The following is a 12,816-nucleotide window of genomic DNA, read 5'->3' as shown; positions in this document are numbered from 1 at the left end:
ACTCTTCCTTGTGGGATCGACCCGATATATACCCTAAACTACTAGTTGATCTGTATACTTGCAGTGAACGGGTGTAATTCGGTATTTTTTAGCTTGCACGTATGTAAAATACCCGTCACTTACTTATAGTAAAATTACTTTTCCTTTAATTGTACCTTTATCCACACTATCCTGAAAAAATTCAATTTCTTGTATTTATTGGTGACAGGTTCTGGAGTCATGTTCTAAATTTAACCTTCACAAAATCCTACTTGACTAAATAAATAAAAAAATATTATGAACTCGTAAACAGAAGCAAAAGTGCCAAGACAAAATGTACCAAAAATTGAATTACATAATTGTGAATAGCTGCCCCATAAAACTAAGAATTCTAACAAGTTTCTTAGTGTTAATTGCCTATGGCTCTTAGACATTCCGAAGTCTTTAAAAGAGCAGCTATGAAAACGGACAGAGAATAACTGACTAATAAGATCAAAAGTAGACTAATTATTAGCAGGAAAATTTCCCAACATCCAATAAGACCATATAGCAACCGTTGCAAAGTAGGCAGGTTCTGTAGAATTTTCACACTGTTCAACTCTCTACTTTTGCTGTAACTTCAGGCATAGAGAAAGAAAATGAGCTGAAGACCACAACCTAAATAGAATAAAGACAATTTCAATTTACTAAACATTACTTGTGTCGACCTATAGATCAATGCTTGATCGAGCTAAGAAGTTTGAATTATTTTCTCATGCAATAAATTCAAGAAGTTCAGGAGGATAAGAACATCTTTTGCAGAAAAACAGAATAGCCGATGAAAAAAAAGAGCAAAAAAGTAGGCATTTAAATCACTTTTGTAGAAAAATAAAAGAGCCAAAAAAAAAAAAGAGAAAAGAACAGTCCTTGCTTTGAGTTGATTGAAGCTCAAAAACCACAACCAAAAGGTTCCAAATAAATTGAGTTACTTAGCTTTCAAAGGAATCTTCAATATCAAAGGTTCCAATAGGTTCCAGAAAATGCAACCAATAGTTTACAAAAAAAATTGAGTTATTTAGCTTCCAAATGAATCATCAATATCAAAGCAATATAAAAGCAATTCTCTTTTCTGAACAAGGAAATCCATTTTCCAAATAAGAGTAATCAATAACTTTATACAAAGAAAGAAAAAAATAACATTACAATGAACCCGCCATGGTTTTTACTTTTTACCTTTAACTAATAAAAACTCATGCAGAGTAAGAGAAGGAAATCAAAAGATAAAAGGAAGACAAAAAGCAAAGATATGCAAGCTACACGTCTCTTCTTGTCCTTAGGCAAGCAAGACACCGAGCTTACGTACCTTAACAATCTTAAAGCATTCTAGTCGCTATTGCAAAAAGAGTGCCTAAGTGCCCGTTCAACCATAGCAATCCCAAGCTACAGAGAGACATCAGAATAAAGGATATTAAGATCTACTTAATGCACATAACTAAATTTGGAAGTGTTTGAAATACATCATCCGCATAACTAAATTTAAGAAGAAGAAAACTATGTTAAATTACATAGCCATAACTAAGAAAATACTTAATGCACATAACTAAATTTAAGAAGAAGAAAATTACATTAAATTTTCAAAGATTGAAATATTTCAAGACAAATTTGGTTTCCATCATTTTATAGCAATGACAAACAAGACAAATCAAAAGCTTCAACTTCATGATAAATTCTTTCAATAATAATTAAACGATATCTTTAGGAAGGCCCAAAAAATGGAAAAATTAAAAAAGACAGCCATATAACCTAATATGATGCAGATATTACGATATTAGCACCAGCTTCAAGGTAATCGAGGGGTACCTATCCCGTGAAACAAACAATAAAGAATAAAACAAGAAAACCACATGGCCAAGGTGCTGATATTTATTCTAAAAAATAAAAAAAAGTAAGAAACTCCAATTGAATCACCCTGTTTTACCAGTTTTATCGGTCCAATCGGTTTTTGACCGATTTAATTAACCTTTTGGATCAATTATTGAACCGATTGAAGACATTGGCCGATTTGTGGTTTGACCAGTCGAACTGGCCAATTTGATCCAGTTTTCAAAACATTGGTCTTCGTTAGTGGATTAAGGACTGATAGTTGCTTGAGTTAGTAAAAGCAAAACTTAACAAGAAGCCATATTTGATAACTTTAAAAATTGACAAATGTCATTATTTCACTATTTTAGAGTGTGTAATAGAAGTGTTACACTTCTATGTGTAACAGAAGACCTCTTGCTTGTAGATATAGACTAATTGTCGATTTGTGTAAGTCGGCTCAAATGATAAGATATATTAAAGAAATTATTGGATGGAAATGATTGAGGTAGGTATGCTCTCTATAAATATAAATTGCAACCCAATAATTAATGAAGGTAGTCAACTATGCTATGTAATCTGCATCTCTAACATTAAAAAGTTGACACGTTATTTCAGTCATTATCTAAGAAAAATTTCAAGTTGCCCACTTGACTCTGCATTTCAATTGCATACGGCAACGCGAGTTGATTTTGGATTTTTTTTTTTTAAACAAGTGCACTTCGAGTAAAATGGTACCAAGAATTTAGGCTTCTACTTCTCTGGTGGAGATGAATGACGAAGCTGTCAAAAATTTCAAAACATGTCAATTCTAAAATCACAGCATCAAACAAATATTCTGATTCTGATTCTCACTCCTATTCTGATTCTGATTCTTATAATAATGCACGCACAGATCTCATACAAGATATAGGTTACTACAATCATCTTTTCAGGACCATACATTAATCAGACTTGTGGATATGAAACCAGAATAAAACTTCTTACAGGAAATACATGACAATCAACCAAACGCTACAGATGTGACCCTCTTGGTTAAATGAGCCAAGAACTCATAGACGTAGCAATTATTTAGTACATCAACTTTAGGATGTTCACATACATACAATTGAAATGGCACTACCACAACATAGACCTTCTTCAAACACCACAGAAATCTTTGAGGATGTTTTGTGATTTCCGTCCTTGGTCAGTGGCGTAAAAGTTGAGCAAATCTATATGGACAAATGGTTTGAACTGCAGTGGCTTTTCATCATTAACTAATTCTTCTGGTACTTGCACCATCTTGCTGAGGAATGAGAATAAGGCTATAGTGTACCTTGTTTCTTTTCCATTGGCGTCCATGGTTACTTTGTGGTTGGAAGAAAGCACTCTATCATTACTCCAAGCCTAATCCAAGGCCGAAAACGTTAGAATTTACACATATTTACTTTGGCACGCAAACGCTGAATTGTTTTTTTAATACTTCCACCTCTTCTTATGCTTTTTTCACCCACAACTGTCAAGTATAAAATTTGAACCTACTATACGTGTGATTTTTGTGTGTTTGGCATATCTGCAGATTAATTTGTTGACACTAGGGAGTGAAAATTTTCAGTTTACACAACGGTATTAGATTTCTTTGACTTGTCTAGCTAAGTGAATGTCTACTTTTCTTTAATATTAATTAGGCCTTTTCTATCCTATATCCCAAAGCCATTGAATAGACACACAAAAAGAGGGAGTGGACCCACAATAGAAATACTAATAACACATCACCAACTCCTTAAATTCAGGGTACTTTGGCAATGACAATGTGAACTTTTGCAAACAAATTAAACCCGGCTCACTTCTTATTCTCTGCCCTCAGAGCAAAAAAATAGAAGAATCCAGCTTAGTAATAAGCACAAAGAAGTGTCTCTAGTTTGATTCATGCAACAAAAAACCTTTCTACTGTCACACTTTGTAAGTAACATAAGCTCAAGCTCTTATGCATAGTGTTCACTTTGTTCCTCAGAACTTGTGAGTAAATCAATTTTCATGGTTGAGAGACAAAATTATTTATTTATCTTCCAATTTTGTCCTATTGTGATCTTAATGCAATAAATATATGGCTCATGCATTTTTATCAAATGACTTGTTCGCAATTATCAAACCTGGCAGGCATCCCCGGCCATCACAACAAAGGATTTTTGAGGAAAATCAACTTTGATCCATTCATCATCCCTTGTCCTTATTTCCAAGCCAGAAATGTGGTTCTGATAAAGGATGGTCAAAAAGCTCTTATCAGTATGAGAAGGAAAAGCCATGGTGGTCTCATTCACTTCTGGGGCTCTGTACTTAAGGAACCGAAGAAGATATCTGGTCGAGTCTATGTGAGAATCGCTGTATTTCTCAACACCATAGCTTTCGAACAGCATTTTTATTACCATTTCATCTAACTTCGCCACTGTCTTTGCAAATGAAAATGAACTTTCACTGAAAATTTTTTGATGCAAAAGAAAACAGGTAAGAGCAACCAAAAGGAACTAGAATTGAATGTAACGAGAATCATAAATCAAACATAAATAATTTGATAAGAAAAAGTACTTACTTTAAAATTTTATCTATCCCACGCACTATAGATATATGATACTTGTTAAAAGACAAAAAAAAAGAAAAAGAAAAAAACCACCTGAAAGATTTGTTTCCTTTGGGCCACATGAGATTAGTGAAGCTTTGTACTCCATCAAGAGTGGTGGCATAATCAATCCCTAAGCCTTCATGGAGTGGAACAAAGGGAATTTGGCCAATGTAGCCGTGGTAAGGTTTTTCATTGATATTTTGGACCTTGAGTTCGGTCGGGAGGTCAAATAAATCATCAGCTGCTTGAAAGATGGCCTTATCAAGTTCAGGAGAAACTTTGTTGTACAAAGCTATAAAGCAGCCGTGGTTTTCGAGGGCACGCTGGATATCATTGCATGCCGATGCCCAAGAGCTTGAACCCGGCTTCAGTTCTTCGTTTGTGAAGTCCACAACAAGAAGCTTTCTTGGTGCTGGGGAACCCATAGTTCTACTTTGTTGATTGATTACGATTAAGAAATTGTATAGGGGCAACTTTTGGCAATGATTAGTGTGTTTGAGTGGGTTTCTATAGGGGATTTGGTTTATATATACTGTTACGACATCGTGAGGGCTTTTTTGGCACTCAACTACTTCTTTTGTTTTGCATTTACTAAATTTGTCTATGATTCTCCATAAGTCACCATCGTGGAATCAATATATAATACAAATTACAATTCATTCAAATCACAATCAACCCTCACACTTGTGAGACAAATATCCAACCCCTTTGGATCTTGGCCTTCGAGTTTAAACCCTAAATTAAAACTTCATTGGTGTGATAGGTATGTTTTTCACTCAAGTGTTTCATAGTTTTGGCTATATATATAAGGGAGAAATACAGTTTTAGTCTCTCCATTTAAGACACTTGAATACTTTTAGTCTCAAAAGATTAGGCAAAATATATATAAGTCCCTAATGTTTGGCAACTATGCTCTTTTAGTCCATAAAGTTCCGGCAAAATCAAATATGGCCCCTAATGCTTTTAATTTCATGCAGATTTAGGACAATTGAAAGATTTTTCTCAATTTTTGATGAAATCTAGTCACATGTAGTCACGAATTCATTAAATTGGATTTCAAAAAAAAAATAAAGTAAAGTAGCGGCTTAATTTAAATAATAAGGATAACTCATTTGTGAATCATGGGTAACTAATTAATCAAGACACAAAAAAAAAGAAAATTTCAAATTATACAAAAAAATAGGGCATGGGGTTTTTTCTCTTGAGCACAATAGTGATAGAGAGTGAAAACGAGTATTGGATCGATGAGTTAGCTACTTTGAATGGTTTCAACTTTGTAGTTTAACAAATTTCATCTTGTTTTCATCTTTTTTTTCCAGAATCATTAACTAGTGGCATGCTAGCATGCAAGTTTTTAGTCCATAATTTTTTGTTTAAAGTTAGCCCCATTTTTCTTTTTTATTTTTAAGTTGAATTTGATACACACAAGCCTAAATTCGGTAATTGGAGAAAACCTTTCAGTTATCCTAAATCTTCTTCAAGTTAGATAAATTAGGGACCATATTTATTTTTATTGAAACTTCAAGGACTAAAATTGTGCATGTGTTGAACATTAGGGGACCAAATATGTTTTTGTTGAAACTTTAGGTGCTAAAACTATACCAATGCTAAACATTAGGGACCAAATAAAACAACGCATGTGTAGAACTATATTTCTCCCAATATATAATTTACTAGAAATTGTAACCTAATACATGTATTTATGACGGATAAATTTGCATATGTGTCAAAATTTTTTGGTAGTATAATAAAGATGTTTAATGTTTTATTAATATATAAATTATTAATATAGCAAAGATGTTTCATGTTTTATTAATATATAAATTATTTATTTTACGTAAGTTTCACCAACCACGTATTTGTTGCGCCCCGCGACCTGTAGGGTGACATGAAGGCCTTAGCTGTGCTCCTTCCCATCGCCCAGCCAATGGTGCAAGTAGCTTAGCGGCACTCAAGCAAGTAGCCGACGCAGGGGACCCGTTGACCAGCGCCAAGTGCCGATTTTTGCCAGGATGTGGAGGCCAATTATATACTCTTAGGTATTAGTTATCCGGGATGTACAACTATCTCACCTCACAGTTTTAGTGCAAGTGTTGGAATACTGCTAGCACTAATTAAGGTTATTTTTACAAGGATATATATGGTAAATCTTATATATACTAACAGTGTATATATATTATCATCATTAGATTCATGATTTATGCATAAAAATTAAATTTCAAATTTAAATTTTACAATGTATATATCATCGATATAGAAAAGATTAATCCATATATATACATATATGTATGTGTGTATGTGAGCTCACTAAAACATCAAGCAAGTATTATGTAACGGTTTACACTAAGCAGGTCACATGATCCAATTGTAATTTTTCTGAATACTATTGTAATAGTTCTCTTTGCTATCAATGTAAATGAAGCATGACTTAAAAAAAAAAAAAAAAGCCAAAAGTAATTGAAGCTTGATGTTATTCCACTTTGCCTCTATAACCATTTTGCCACATTTATATTTTATTCACTTCAAATATGATTGCGGTGCACTTTAATTGCCGACGGAAGCAACCAGACAGAGCTCTGCTTAATTGCCCTTAACACAATGGTATGTCATTTAGCTGCACTGGAATCTTATCTTGGAATCATATTGAGAGTCTTCTGAGCAATAATTATCCTTCTCTTATACTTTTGGTCATCAGTCGTCAATCATTTTAGAATATATTCTTCAGTAGTAGCATCCATGTATAGTATGTAATCTTCAAGTTCTGGCTTACCTAAAATACTTGGACTGGTGCCGACTGGCCTAACACCTTTCCAATATTAAATTTTCATGCACACGACAGTGTTGCAGGATAATCTTTTATAAGATCAGAAAGCTGTCGAACGATAGCTGATGGCAATTGGGTAAGATGAAGACAGGCGTGGGAAAGGCCCACTGCAGTAGTCACGTTTGTCCGATGCGTTGCCGTTGCACCGTCGCCTTGGCCAGAGCACCCCACCGTGTCTATCTGTATGTAAAGAAAATAAGAAAGAGAAAAACGAATGCTCTGTTCTGCTGTACATATTTGCGTCTTTCTTCTAGGTTTTTTGTATGATGTCACAGCTCATTTTCTTTATCTTTTGGGTGCATTAAAGAAAACTGTGATGTCTACTTTGTGATAACCCATAATGGTTAATGCAGAACTTTTCTTTGTTTTAGAGTCGGAGGATGTAACTGCTTGATTCTTTTCCTTTTTTGTTTTGTTGCTAGAAGGGTGTAACTACTTGATGATTTCTATCTCTAAAGTGATATTTGATTAGAAGAAATACAATTTTGGACACCAATGTTTGAGCCATAGCAAAACTTGAATGTTTCAATCGAAACAAATATGGTGCACAAAACCTTTGATTTTAGTCAAAGTAGGACCATTATCGAAAATTCAAAAATGCGTGATGATTAGAATCAAATTCTTGCTAGTCAACAATTTTGACAATCCACTTTTTTGTTTCCAATGTTTTGGTTACTACTCCCTCCGTCCCTTGAAAGTGTCATACTTTCTTTTTTTGACTGTCCCACAATATTTGTCATATTTGATATTTCTAACTAGTTTATATTCTGAAATTTCCCTTATACCCTTCATTAATGATGCATAAAAACAAATGTGATGGAATTGCTTTCTACTTTTTATTTTGACTAGCACATGATTAAAGTTAAAAGTGAAACAAATAAAAAAACTTTTTGGTGGAGTGTATTATGTATAAAAAACACATATCCGCAAACATGATTAAATATATGGGACATAGGGAGTAATAATTATAGTTCCTAAAGTTTCAATTGTAATAGGAAAAATTTTAGGATGAAATGAGATAGCAACTTTTTTGAAACTGCATTAGATGTGTATTAAGAATTGTAATGAATGAAAACGTGGGAAAAAAATTAATTAGACTTTTTCTTTTAGTGTTTCATTTATTCATGGCACTAATTTCTCATATGTTCTTCTCCTTTCCATGGTTAGAATTAGTGCTATCATTTGCTTAATCTCATTGTGTGAGATATAGCATAATATATGTAATTGTAGTTTTGCACAATAAATAACTGATTGATAATGAGTTTAGCACAATAAATTTTTATTTATTAATTAATAATTCGGTCAATATTCACAGGACCCTTTAGGTTCTTACACATGACATAACGTCATGAACTCTGTCAGTTCTTGTCCTTTGTTTGAATTCCCCTTCAGCATTCTTGGTGTATTTATTATTTAATCAGTGGCCTCGTTTACAGCTTGAGGAGCTCCTGGTTGAGGCCGACAATGACGTGGAGAGAAGCCCATTATGAAAATACCTCCACTCTTCTCTTCTTCCACTTCCGCGTGAGGTATTGGACATCACTGAAGCTGCTGCATGAAATGCAGTTAATAGTTGTTTGGGAGTTTGACAACCAGTGTAAAGATTAATGCATAGATTAGCTTTGCAATGAAACAGGGGTAGGAACGGTTGCTTAAAATATAGAAAAAGTTCAAAGCAACCATTTCCAAAGGTTCATGGCTATGATTGGTCAAATTGTAAAATTTGAAGTGTAAATCTCAAATCACGTGTCTACATCGTTTTTAATACTGTGTACGAACTTGTAAAAAAGGTGTTCTAAGCATACATTATATTTGGAGTATTGTAGATTGTTAAACAATGGACTTATATTTTATTTAAATGGATGTAAGTGTCCCAGAATAGTTGTACCGACAATCATATCCCTACCCTTAACCTGTTTGTTACCAGGGTTGAGGGGGAGGAGGGGCAGGAAACGTTTCTGCCAGTTTACGATCATGATTTGACCAAAAAAAATTGTAAAATCCAGATTTCAATATGTGTAGAACTCACAAAATTTTGTTTTAGAGTTATGAGTTATTGAAAATAAGTTAAATCATATGTAAACAGAGTTATACTGTGTGCAAAATGTACATAACCTTTCAGAACGGTTGCTTAAACGGTTGCAGAAGCAACCGTTCCAGCCCTCGGTCCGGTTGAGGGCTGGTGCCACACTGCCACTGCAGAGCTTTCACGTTGATGACACGACACAGAGGATAAGAAAGAATCAAAGAAACATTGAGTTGATAAAGGGTATACATATATATATATATATGGCAAATTCCACTTTACTCCCCTATAGTTTAGCATTTTTTACATAACCCCCCTATGATTTCAAAAACTATATATAATCCCCTCATAATTTGGATTGAAGTGTCAAAGTGACGGGAATGATCATTCGTAACGGAGTCATTTAAAATGTCAAAAATACCCTTATGTAAGGTTGAAAATTATTTATTAACCAAGAGGGGTTGTATATTTTGAAAACCATAAGGGGGTTATATGGTAAAAAATTAAACCATAAGGGGTTATATGGTAAAATATAAAAATAATACAGGATTAGTGTGTCATGTATTTATAAGAGTAATTTCGACATTTTTAGAAGTTCCATTACGAATAACTATTTCCATCACTTTAACACTTTAATCCAAGTTATGAGGGGGTTATGTATAGCTTTTGAAACCATAGGGGGAGTTATGTAAAAAAATGCTAAACCACAGAGAATAAAATGTAATTTGCCCATATATATATATATATATATATAGTTGTCCATTTATATGAAATTGTTTTGGCAGGATAATTTTGCTTTGCCAGTTTCCTTAGCCAGAGACATGACCTTAATGCACTTAATCACTAGACTCTACACCTTGGATCCTTTGATCCAGGTTTGAGAAATTACTTTTGGCGACATAAATTGCTCGATTAATTAATGACTTATCGCATGCAGGTAAAAGTTTATGAAGATGTTAATTAAAATCAGTATTGGCTCCAACCTGAAATAACAGAAAAGCTGGTATTGTATTCAGCTCGCAAATGGCAAAAGGATATTGGATTTGCAAAGTGGAGATCATGAAACAAGTTCAGCCTTCCTATTTCGCTTCAGCAAGAAGTAAAGATAGGACCCAAACATGACTGGCTATGATGCATGTATTTAAGGGACTGACTGTTTCATGATTTTAGATATTAAACGTACACTTAAGAGGTTGACTCCACATATAACACAAACTCTTAAATGGAAGAGTTATTCATTTTCTAAATCTTTATTTCTTCTTTATCTAAATTTGCCAGCACATAGCCTTCCTCTTCGCCTTTAAGTTCATTCCTCAGTACCATCAGATTTTCATCAACTTAGGCCTAGGGCTGACAACTTAAACACCACAGTAGTCTCTTATGGGACATTTTGATCGCTTGCCCTCATCAGTGTAGTAGTAGTCAATATACTTGTAGTGATCGAATGGCTTAAACTGCAGCGGATGCTCATCATCAACTAGTTCTTCCGGTACATGAACAATCAAGTCCCTGATGAATGTAAATAGGCCGAGTGAATACCTTTCTGCATTTTCGGTCATTATGACCCGATGGTGTGGAGGTTCAATCCTGCCATTAGTCCATGCCTAGGCCATCCACATCACAAAAAGAACTCTAAAGATTAATTAAACTCGAACATAAAGACTTCAATGATTAGAGTCATAGAATTGATAGTGAAATATCCCTCAAACATAAAAGCTACAATGATTAGAGTCATGGTATTGATAATGCGATAATTGTGGTAGCACCTGATATTCCAATTATTAGCCTGCTCGTCTTGTTAATATTTTCATAGCATTATCCCTCAAGCTATTCAGCTTTCAGACTTAATTAATTTCATTTATTCGAAATTTCAACTCCCTAAATAAATTTTCGTGTATAATTTTCAGATTGTTCGAGAAACCTTTCCAAATGCTAAATGATTCTTTGTATATATATGTATGGTTGTACGCAACTTAAAAACGGTCAAAGGATCACACATATTTGGATAATCTCAATTTATCTGACAAATTTATACAACTTGTAATAAGATTGTGAGTGTGAGAATTAAACATGTGAATCAGATTAGTCAATATAAGAGATACCACTTCTTCTTCTTCTTTTTCCCTATAGAGAAGTGAACAAGCCTGCAGATTTGCTTGCTAATTATGCTTGTAGTAGTACAAGAAACTCAATTTTCACTAGCTTTTCTGATTTGCCTAAACTTGTAAAAGGGGTGTTCCGCCTAAATAAAATGGCCTACCCGTCATGTAGAATTACTTAGTTTCATCTTGTGTATCTTTGGAGGTTTCAATATATGTCTCCCTCTCTGTAATAACATTTGATTATTAATAAAAGCTGGCTAACTACTTCTCGTGTATGGGGTATTGCTGCTTAAAAAAAAAATTGAAGGAATATGGACCGAAGATGAAGCTCTGTGGGGCGAGCAACTTACCATGCATACATCACCAGCCATGACGATGAAAGAGAATGGAGATGGATCAATAACCATCCACTCGCCATCCTTAGTTTTGATCTCAAGACCTTTTACTTGATCTTGTTGAAGAATGGACATGAAGCTCTTGTCTGTGTGAGGGACAATTCCCAAATTCTTTTCATTTTCATGAGGTCTTCGGTACTTGATTAACCTAAGAAGGTAGGACATCGACCCAAGGAGACTTTCATAATTCTTCTCTATACCATAAGCCTCTGACACCATTCTCATCACAATTTGATCTAACTCAGCCACAATCTTCGAGTACGAGAATGCAGTTTCACTGTTCAAAAAAGAAACAATGATTAGTGTAATTTTACCCTACGAATGCAAATCAAAACAATAATGAAGAATCTACTATTCACGTATACCTGAAACTATGATTTCCATTGGGCCACAATAGATTGGTGAACTTTTGAACTCCATCAAGAGTAGTGGCATTTTCAATGCCTAAACCTTCATAGAGAGGAATAATAGGCTCTTGTCCAACATAGCCGTGTGAAGGTGTATTAGAAGTGTTTAGGACTTTGATTTCGGTTGGGAGATCAAATAACTCCTCAGATGCACGGAAAATAGCTTCATTAAGTTCCAAAGTGACTTCATCATAAAGGGCTATAAAACAGCCATAGTCTTCCAGGGCACGGACAACAGCTTGCCTTGTAGATGGCCAAAAACTAGAACTTGGATCTAAGTTTTTCTTAGTGAAGTCTATGACAGGAAGGCAGTTCTGTGTTAGAGAACACATGAAAAGGATCGTTATCCTGTAGCTTGCTTTGCTTGGATTATTGAAGTTTAAGATTGACAAGTGAAAGAGAATCTACGGTTTATGCTAATTGCTAAGAACTATTCTGCTCAGGCATTTACAGGATCTTTTAAGGCCAAAGGGTACCTTGATCTTGGTTTATTGAAGTAGTTAGTAATGGTCATCTATCATATCCTTCAGATGGCAATCAAAAAATTTTTTTAAAAAAAAAGTCGTCATGTGGTGGGGAAAGTTTTATCTTCAATTGCTAGAAAAAAACAAGTTTCGCCTAAACCTGATTATTCTTTTTGAT

At 34.3% G+C, this 12,816-nt stretch overlaps 2 protein-coding genes across 2 annotated transcripts; both read right to left on the bottom strand.

Annotated features, from left to right (window-relative positions):
- Positions 1–2,958: 2,958 nt before the first annotated feature.
- LOC113764773 (probable 2-oxoglutarate-dependent dioxygenase AOP1) lies at positions 2,959–4,845 on the bottom strand. The gene is made up of 3 exons (XM_027308759.1): positions 4,472–4,845; positions 3,954–4,275; positions 2,959–3,207 (listed from the first exon to the last, which is right to left on the bottom strand). The coding sequence occupies exons 1-3, from the start codon at positions 4,843–4,845 to the stop codon at positions 2,959–2,961; spliced, it is 945 nt and encodes a 314-aa protein (XP_027164560.1).
- Positions 4,846–10,628: 5,783 nt separating this feature from the next.
- On the bottom strand, positions 10,629–12,688 carry LOC113766172 (probable 2-oxoglutarate-dependent dioxygenase AOP1). Its single transcript, XM_027310388.1, has 4 exons — positions 12,626–12,688; positions 12,133–12,488; positions 11,723–12,044; positions 10,629–10,874 (listed from the first exon to the last, which is right to left on the bottom strand). The coding sequence occupies exons 1-4, from the start codon at positions 12,686–12,688 to the stop codon at positions 10,629–10,631; spliced, it is 987 nt and encodes a 328-aa protein (XP_027166189.1).
- Positions 12,689–12,816: the final 128 nt, after the last annotated feature.

The sequence above is a fragment of the Coffea eugenioides genome, chromosome 3, assembly GCF_003713205.1.
Source record: "Coffea eugenioides isolate CCC68of chromosome 3, Ceug_1.0, whole genome shotgun sequence".
NCBI lineage: Eukaryota > Viridiplantae > Streptophyta > Magnoliopsida > Gentianales > Rubiaceae > Coffea > Coffea eugenioides.
Note: the sequence above shows the minus strand (reverse complement) of the source record. Positions and strands in the feature narration are given on the sequence as shown.